Source organism: Salvelinus sp. IW2-2015, linkage group LG4q.2 (assembly GCF_002910315.2).
Source record: "Salvelinus sp. IW2-2015 linkage group LG4q.2, ASM291031v2, whole genome shotgun sequence".
Taxonomy (NCBI): domain Eukaryota; kingdom Metazoa; phylum Chordata; class Actinopteri; order Salmoniformes; family Salmonidae; genus Salvelinus; species Salvelinus sp. IW2-2015.
This window is the reverse complement of record NC_036843.1, coordinates 24,428,345-24,438,295: the sequence shown is the minus strand read 5'-3', so window position 1 is coordinate 24,438,295 and position 9,951 is coordinate 24,428,345. Positions and strand designations below refer to the sequence as shown.

Genomic DNA, 9,951 nt, shown 5'->3' with positions numbered 1-9,951 from the left:
TCTGTCTCCTGCTCCTTCCTCCTCCGCCTTCTCTCCCTTCCTCCCTCCTCTTTCCTTCCACCTCCTTCCTCAACTTCCCTCCTCCTTCTCCCTCTTCCCCTCCTCCTGCTCCCCACTTCCTCCTCCTTCTATATTCTGCTTTCTCTCTTCATTGTGAAGCATGTTTTAATTAGTTTCATTTTTTTCAAGGAAGGAAAGCAACCTCAAGCCTTTTGTCGATGCCATTTCCTCTGGGCTGGTTGGACCTACACACACGCACAACACACACACACAGCAACCACACACACCGCACGCATGCACACTCACACGCACACACACACACACAGACAGAACCTTTCTGTTGATGCAAGTGTTTAGTCTTTCCCTTTGTGTTTTGGCCATTTATTCTACAGACTCTGGTCCTTCTCCTCTGTTTCTGTTTGCCTCTTCTGGCTCAATTCTTTTATGACCTGCTTGAATCTGGATCATCCGTTAGTCCAATCGTCCCCATAATGCACTGCATTTCTTACCTTACTGGTCTGCTTTGTTTGTCCACATACCTCCAGGTTCTGTGATAGTAGGTTGGAAGCTGTGAGAGCCTATTGTGGTCTTTCAGGGATGCTTTCTACACAACAGCAGGGATTTCCCAATAATTGTAATATGACGAGACACAATAGAGTGTTTCAGATGAGAGTATGTCAGGGCCAGTGTTTATTCTATTCCATAGAATTACTCCCTGCCTGTGGAACTCAAATGGAGGTGTGTGTGTGTGTGTGTGTGGTGTGTGTGTGTGTGTGTGTGTGTGTGTGTGTGTGGTGTGGTGTGTGTGTGTGTGTTGTGTGTGTGTGTGTGTGTAGTTGGTGTGGTGTGTGTGTGTGTGTGTGTGTGTGTGTGTGTGTGTGTGTGTGTGTGTGTGTGTGTGTGTGTGTGTGTGTGTGTGTGTGTGTGTGTGCATTCTCATGGTCTGCACAAAACAAGAGGCGAGTGGGAGTTAACAGGAGTGAAGTGGAGTTCTATGCTGTTTGTATGCTGAGACAACAGGAACCCTCCTCTGCCTTAGGTCAGCAACCAACTAAGTCGTTTAAGAGTGGCTGTTAACAAAGCTACTGTTGATTCTGTTTGGTAGTGAGGAGAGGGAGAGGGGGAGAGAYGGGTACAGGGGGGAGGACAGGAGTGAGGGAGGAGGGAGAAAGCAAGAGAGTCCAGGGTAAGAGGTGTTAGGGGGACAAACAGATATGGGATCAGGCTAGTGCACTAATCAAACCAYTAGGTTATGGACTGCATTCCTTTGTAGCATAACAAGGTGTTGTATTAAAACAGCCTGCCCAGTACCCTCTCTCTCCCCTGCAGAGCGGTCTACAGTCCACAGTTCTATTAATTAGTCCTGTGGTCCTGTCCCGTGAGTAATATCTCCAGCCCACAATCATCCTGAACCAAGAAGAAYGGGTCCTGGAAGGTAATTGACCCTGAACCCCTCTAAATGCAAGGTCCCGTTGATATCATTTGTGAGAAACCCRCCCCCTCCAAGTCCCTTACAATCGACGGGAAAGACCTGCAAGTCTGTCAATCAGTCAAAATTCTTGGAGTCATTGTGCAAAAGAATCTGCAGTGTAATGACCAAGTAACGTCCATGGTTAGAAAGCGAAATAAGACGTTGTTCTTCCTACGCAGAATAAATTGGCTAAATGTGCCACTGGCCAGCCTGGTAGCTACTGTATCTCCACAGGCTACGTTCGTCCCCTRCCTGGAATACACAGCACCAACTTGGCATAGCTCCTTAATTAACTCAAGCCCTCTCCGACCAACTGGGGCACATCCAGAAGCCATCCTCAGTATATCCTGGATACAAGGATGCTCTGACTTCATTACCACTACCTCCACTTCATTACCACTACCCCCACTTCATTACCCACTACCTCCACTCATTAACCACTGACCCCCACTTCGATTTACCACGACCCCACTTCATCACCACTACCCCCACTTCATTACCACTACCCCCACTTTCATTACCACTACCTCCACTTCATTACCACTACCCCCATTCGAGTGTGAGCCGACTACCCCCACTCATTACCACTACCCCCCACTTCATTACCACTACCCCCACTTCATTTACCACTAACCTCCACTTCATTAACCACGTACCCCCACTCATCACACTACCCCCACTTCATTACCACTACCTCCACTTCCATTACCACTACCCCCACTTCATTACCACTACCCCCACTTCATTACCACTACCCCCACTTCAACCACTACCTCCACTTCATTACCACTACCGCCCAAACTTCATTACCACTACCCCATTCATTACCTACCCCGCACTTCATTACCACTACCCCCACGTTTCATTACCACTACCCCCACTTCAGTTACCACTACCCCACTTCATACCACTACCCCCCACTTTCATTACCACTAACCCCCATCTTCATAAAAGTACCACTCCCACCATTCCACTTCCTATCGGTACCCGCCATCTTCACTCCCCACTTCATACCACCTACCTCCACTTCATACCACTACCCCCCACTTCATTACCACTACCCCACTTCATTACCATACCCCACTTCATTACCACTACCCCCCACTGTTCATGTACACTACCCTACTTCATTACCACTACCCCCACTTCATCACCATTCATTACCCACTCCACTTCATTACCACACCCCACTTCATTACCACTACCCCCATCTCATTACCACTACCCCCACTTCATACCACTAGCCCCCACTTCATTACCACTACCCCCACTTTCCATTCACCGACTCCCCCACTTCTTACCACTACCCCCATCATTACCACTACCCCCACTTCGATTCCACTACGCCCCGACTTCGATTACCAGCTAGCCCCCACTTCATTAAGAAACTGTGCCTGGGTGTTTTATTTTTTTAACCAGGCAAGTCAGTTTAAGAACAAAAATCTATTGTACAATGACGGCCTACCCCCAGCCAAACCCTAAGCCGGACGACGCTGGGCCAATGTGTGCGCCACCCTATGGGTCTCCCAATTCACGCCGGTTGTGAATTCCTCAGGATCAAACCAGGTCTGTAGTTGACACCTCTAGCACTTGAGATGCAGTGCTTTAGGCCGCGCCCCACTCGGCAGCCCTTGGCTGTCTCCCTGTTCAAGTCTCCCTTCAGGGACTGGTTACCTGCCTGTCAAGGACAGATGTCAGGCAGATCCACCCGCAGTGCCACCTGCTCTCTATGCCCAGGCCAGGACTTAGAGATCACCGTATCCTACCTAACAATCAACAAAACGAGTCTCCAAATGTACATATTGTCATGAATTGTACTTGTGATTTCAATGTAAATAGTTTATGTATGTGTAGTGTAATATCATGTATTTCAGTAACCTTGACTGACATGTGGGTATCAGAACGTGAACCTTTTACTACATGGTGAGTAGATGACTGTTACTGCCATTAGGATTTGCCTGTTAACATTTTGACATGTCTTAGCTGGTGTTATGGTTTTTATGTTATGCATGTGGTCAATGGCAGTTAGATAAGACATAGATAAACTGGTACTAGCCGAGCTGTCTCCATGTTCACTGACTGACTGACTGACTGTCTGACTGACTGACTACACATCTCTGGTCAATATGACCCTCTTAGCTGGCGGGAGAAACTTTGACGTTGTTGATTTTACCTTGTTTTGATTATTAACACAAAGTTCACACAAAAGGGCCTCATTGTCACTGAAACTGACTCCTTACCTTTTGGTTATCATGTGAAGCTTATTGATTTGGCTTTAAGTGGTCAAAAATATTTGAGGGCTATATCAAACCATAACACCTTCCTGGATTGGTGTAGATGTAACCGGTGTAAATGGCTAGCTAGTTACGGGTGTTGCTAATAGCGTTTCAATCGGTGAAGTCACTCGCTCTGAGACCTTGAAGTAGTTGTTCCCCTTGCTCTGCAAGGGCCGCCAGCTTTTTGTGGAGCGATGGGTAACCGATGCTTCGTGGGAGGCAGTTGTAATGTGTGCAGAGGGTCCCTGGTTTGAGCCCAGGTAAGGGCGAAGAGAGGGAGCGAAGCAAAACTTTACATAGATTTGAGGGCTATATTCCACCATAACACCTTCCCTGGGGTTGGTGTGACCTATTCTTCTGTTGGTCATAGGTTGGCTGAGAGCCTCTAAAGGAGAGGAGGAACATGTTTGATCCTGTATGGAGACTGGCTCTGGATCAGGTTCTGCTGCTGGTGGTGTGTTTAGCTGGGCCTACCCGGACCTCCTGGGCTGCTGGGTGCCATGCATATCCGTAGACCTGGGCCTGGGCGGCGGTACTTCTCCAACCCCTGATCTCTCCCTGGCCGAGGGAGGAAGGAAAACAATGCGTCCAGTTCTGGCTATGTGTCTACATGTATGGGACCTTCTCAGGATCTCTGCACAATCAGATCCTTCTCCTTAGGGAGGTTTATTTTTCTGCCCAACAACTAGCTTTCAAATCGCACACCGTTCCGGCCCTGCCACCCGGCCTCCCGTCCTGCCACCCGGCCTCCCGTCCTGCCACCCGGCCTCCCGTCCTGCCACCCGGCCTCCCGTCCCTCCTCCTTGCTTTAGCAGGGTGTTTACTCTTAGTTTTAACTGACTTCCTGACTCCCTGGCTTTACCCAAACACCTTTGCAGGAAGCAACAACCCAGTACACTGGCTGGGTGGCACAGCGTTGTGCCTGGCTGAACCTAATCTGGATGTACTGTAGTCCGACAAAACACTCCATGACACAATGTATCACACCGAGGATGCTAACTGCTCTCGCCCATGCCCTCGCCTTCTAACTGTAGCCCTTAAACGTAGAACTTAATAAACACTGCCTGTCGTTGTGTTGTTGTGACCCAACACTATGCCGTCTTTACTATATAGTAGTTGAGACTGTGTGTTTGGGTTTGTGTGCTCTCCTGTAGGTGTTCCAGGACCTGGGAGTGACGGTGCTGGCCGGGGCGTCAGAGGGCTACAACGTCTGTCTGTTTGCCTACGGGCAGACTGGCACTGGCAAGACCTACACCATGATGGGCACACTGGTGAGGAGGGGAGGGGATTATAACTATCATATGGTAACACTTGACTTAATGCAGGCATAATGCATTATGATGCAGTTATAATGTGTTGTAAGGAAAGTGTTACCTGTCATATCATCTGGAACATGGCTGTTGGCATTCTCAGCTCTGCTATATGTGTTGAAAGAAGACACAGTGTCAATAGAGTTAATGACGCTTCTCTTTCCCTCCCTCCCTCACTCACTCTCTCCTCCTCCCCCTCCTCCTCCTCCTCCTCCTCCTCCTCCTCCTCTCAGGACTCCATGGGCCTGACCCCCAGGATTTGTCAGGTAAGGAAGTGGTCCTGTAATTCAGTCTACAGGGTCCTGGTGAGGTAGTGTCCTGGTTAATGACCAGTTCTACCTGTCTGGTCTCTACAGGGCCTGTTCAAATCTGATGACACATTCCCCGAAGGACACAACTCCAGCAGGGTTGAGATCAGGTAAGAGGGGTCTGTGTGTTTGAGGTAAGAGGGAACATTGTGTTTGAGGTAAGAGGAACATTGTGTTTGAGGTAAGAGGGAACATTGTGTTTGAGGTAATAGGGAACATTGTGTTTCAGGTAAGAGGGAACATTGTGTTTGAGGTAATAGGGAACATTTTGTTCGAGGTAAGCGGGAACATTGTGTTCGAGTAAGAGGTAACATTGTGTTTGAGGTAAGAGGAACATTGTGTTTGAGGTAAGAGGAACATTGTTTTGAGTGATGGTCTGACTCTGACTATCAGTGAGTGTATTATTTACTATTCTTCACCTGCAGTTTCCTGGAGATCTATAATGAGCGTGTTCGTGACCTGCTGCGAGGCAGAGAGCAGAAGAAGAAACCCTCCCTACGGGTTAGGGAGCATCCTGAGAAAGGACCCTATGTACAAGGTGAAGGGCAGAACAAGTGTCTACTAACAAGTGTGTACTACACTAAGCAGCAGTGGATGGGGTGGTGTTACATGGCAATACCCCCCTCAAGCCCAAATTTACACCACTCCTATGTTTGGGGAGCAGTCCATTAGTGCAGACTTCAGGAGGAAGGTATAGAATTGGGATGCAGAATAGGACTCCCTCCCTCACTCACCAACTCAGTAGAGATGCTGTAGCGGGTGAGGCATAAGTAATGTTGTTTTAGGTGTGGTGACAGTAGGTTAGATCTCCCACAACACTCAGTAGTAATGTTGTTTAGGTGTGGTGGCAGTAGTTGATCTCCCACAACAATCAGTAGTAATGTTGTTTAGGTGTGATAAGCAGTAGTTAGATCTCCCACAACAACTCAGTAGTAATGTTGTTTTAAGATGGTGCAGTAGTTAGATCCCCACAACAACTCAGTAGAGATGTTGTTTAGGTGTGGTGAGCAGTAGTTAGATCTCCCACACAACTGAGTAGTAATGTTGTTTAGGTGAGGTGAGCAGTAGTTAGATCTCCCACAACAACTGAGTAGTAATGTTGTTTAGGTTGGTGAGCAGTAGTTAGATCTCCCACAACAACATCAGTAGAGATGTTGTTTAGGTGAGGTGAGCAGTATGTTAGATCTCCCACAACAACTCAGTAGAGATGTTGTTTAGGTGAGCAGTAGTTAATCTCCACAACAACTCAGTAGTAATGTTGTTTAGGTGAGGTGAGCAGTAGTTAGATCTCCCACAACAACTGAGTAGTAATGTTGTTTACGATGTGTGAAGCAGTAGTTAGATCTCCACAACAACTAAGAGTAGTAATGTTGTTTAGGTGTGGTGAGCAGTAGTTAGATCTCCACAACCAATTTGTAATGTTGTTTAGATGTGGTGAGCAGTAGTTAGATCTCCCACAACAACTCAGTAGTCATGTTGTTTAGATGTGGTGAGCAGTAGTTAGATCTCCCACAACAACTGAGTAGTAATGTTGTTTAGGTGTGATGAGCAGTAGTTAGATCTCCCACAACAACTCGAGTAGTAATGTTGTTTAGGTGGTGAGCAGTATTAGATCTCCACAACAACTGAGTAGTAATGTTGTTTAGGTGTGGTGGTGTTGTGTGTTGTTGTGATCCTGGTATTCTGTCTGTTTGTCTGGGTTCGGACTCCATTTTGAATACAGAGTGGCAATCCTGGCTTGAACCCAGGCATTCTGCACTTTCCACTCTCTTTTTTACCTCTCCCTCTCTTCCTCTTCCTTAGCCTCTCCCCTTTAAATATCTACGCTCTGTGTCTCTCCCTCATGCTCTCTGTCTCTGTCTCTGTCTTTCTCCATCATCTCTCTCTCTTTCTCTCCCTCATCTCTCTCTCTCTCTCTCAATTTCAATTCAATTTGCTTTATTGGCGTGACGTAAACAATGTACAATTGCCAAAGCTTACTTTGGATATTTACAATATTAAAATAAGAAGAATCAAAAATTGTAAAATAACCAAGGTCAAAATAACCATGCATTGAACAATAACAATAAGCATACAGTAGAGTACATGTGCAGGTTGATTGGTCTGTCTAGACACTGTCCTCAATCTTATGGCAGGCTGCAATGTAGTGCGCTGCCAACCACAGCTCTCTGCGTCCTCCCCAACAGGACGGTAGCCTACTCATCTAGAGAGGTCTTTACCTGGAATAAGGGTTTCAAATTTGGGAAACATTAACTCTAATTGTTTATTTTTTCTTTTGTCAGGAAATGCAGCTCCGTCTCAGGTTCTGCTGTTGTGGCAGTGGTGCACAGCCTTTCCTCTACAGGAGCCAGGTTTTCCTGTGTCTACCTTCTCAATGGCAAGGCTGTGTTCACTGAGCTGTACTTTGTCAAGGTTTTTCTAAGGTTTTGATCAGTAACCATGGTCAAATATTTTACCATGGTTTACTGTCAATTTAGGGCAGATAGCACTGCATTTTGCTTTGTGTTGTGTTTCCAACTGAGGAATGTAGTTTTGTTTTGACTGTGTTGTAATTAGTTTTATTCTGATTGATTGGATGTTCTGGTCCTGAGGCTTCAGTGTGTTAGTTAAGACAGCGTTTGTGAACCAGCCCCAGGACCAGCTGGATGAGGGGACTCTTTTTTTGCTCAGCTCTTGGCATTGCAGGGCTTGGTAATGATATGAGAGGGGTTTATTATTATGGATTTTTGGCCTAATTCTGCCCTTCATGCATAGTTTGTAGTTTTCCTCTGGACATGAGGAGAATCTTACAGAAATCTGCATGCAGGGTTTCAATSGGGTGTTTGTCCCATTTGATKAAATCTTATTTTGCAAGTGGACCCCACACCTCGCTGCCATAAAGTGCAATTCAATTAGTTTTAGCCAAATTTGAATAGGTATTTCAATTTTAATTTGTTTTTTAATGGCGTAGAATGCCCTGCGTGCTTTCTCTATCAGTTAATTCAGTGCCTCATTAAGGTGTCCAGTTGAGCTTATTTTTAAACCTAAGTAATTGTAGTGTGTGCAGTACTCCATATATTTTGTACCAATTGAGAACTTTGGTCTAATTCCCTGAGATYTGGATCTTCTCTGGAAAATCGTTATTTTARTMTTTTTGGGRTTTACTGCCAGGGCCCAGGTCTGGCAGTACTGCTSTAGCAGGTCCAGGCTYTGCTGTAGGCCATGTGCTGTGGGTGACAGCAGGCATAGGTCATCTGCGAAGAGTAGGCATTTAACCTCTGAATTGTGGAGACTAACACCAGGGGCTGAGGATTTTTCTAGAATTGTGGCCAATTCGTTGATGTAAATATTGAAGGGTGCAGGGCTCAGATTGCAGGCAAAGGCCCCGCCCCTGGTTAAAGTATTCTGTTATTTTCTTGCCAATTTTAATGCTGCACGTATTGCCAGTATACATTTGATTTAATTATGTCATATGTTTTACCCCCTACACCACTTTCAATAACTTTGTTGAACAGTCCTGTATGCCAAATAAAATCAAATGCTTTTTGGAAGTCGATAAAGAAAGCGTATATTTTGGTATTATTTTGGCGGACATGTTTATCTATCAGGGTGTGTAGGGTGTAAATATGATCGGTCGTTTGATGTTTTGGTATAAATCCAATTAGACTTTTACTCAAGACATTGTGCTTATTAAGGAAGTTTAGAACTCTTACATTTATAATACTACAGAAAACCTTCCCCAGTTTACTGTTCACACAAATGCCTCTGTAATTGTTAGGGTCAAATTTGTCTCCATTCTTAAAGATTGGGGTTATGAATCCTTGATTCCAGATGTCAGGGAAATAACCTACACCCAGGATCAAATTAAACAGTTTTAATCAACGCCAGTTTTGGCTGCGGGGGGGCGTGCGCGCGGCCGGCCTTGCCCCCCCCCCTCCTGCCACCCTTCTCGATCATCGACGGGACGCCGCAAGCGTGTCCCGCTGGTGTCGCCTGGCGTAGGCTCCCCAGCGTCCCTCCCGGCCCGAGCGCCACGCCCAGAACGCTAGCGCACCCAGCTCGAGGCAGTAGGGTGGTTGGTGCGTTAAAAGCTGGGCAGACAGGTCCGGCTGTCGTAGACTACGCAAGGGCGGTGGACCTATTGGAGGAGGGCATTGCCAACCGCATCACCGCGGCAACACACACCCCAGACGCTAGCAGCAGATCCCATGCCATCTTCACTATCCAGTACACCCAGGTGAGGTACAACCCGGTGTCAATCAAATCAAATCAAATTTATTTATATAGCCCTTCGTACATCAGCTAATATCTCGAAGTGCTGTACAGAAACCCAGCCTAACCCCCAAACGCAAGCAATGCAGGTGTAGAAGCACGGTGGCTAGGAAACTCCCTAGAAGGCCAAAACCTAGGAAGAAACCTAGGAGGAACCGGCTATGAGGGGTGGCCAGTCCTCTTCTGGCTGTGCCGGGTGGAGATTATAACAGACCATGGCCAGATGTCTCAATGTTCATAAATGACCAGCATGGTCAAATAATAATATCAACGTGTTATCGAGGGTGTAGCAAGTCAGCACCTCAGGAGTAAATGTTGTTGGCTTTTCAGTAGCG

General features: G+C 46.6%; 1 protein-coding gene across 1 annotated transcript in view; it reads left to right on the top strand.

Moving 5' to 3' along the window:
- The window catches only part of LOC111963005 (stAR-related lipid transfer protein 9-like), a 49,908-nt gene that overhangs the window by 7,418 nt on the left and 32,539 nt on the right, over positions 1-9,951 (top strand). The window contains exons 2-6 of the mRNA XM_070443301.1: positions 4,902-5,018; positions 5,291-5,323; positions 5,414-5,475; positions 5,791-5,921; positions 9,448-9,581. Coding sequence (XP_070299402.1) covers positions 4,902-5,018; positions 5,291-5,323; positions 5,414-5,475; positions 5,791-5,921; positions 9,448-9,581 — 477 coding nt within the window. The remainder of the gene's footprint in view (positions 1-4,901; positions 5,019-5,290; positions 5,324-5,413; positions 5,476-5,790; positions 5,922-9,447; positions 9,582-9,951) is intronic.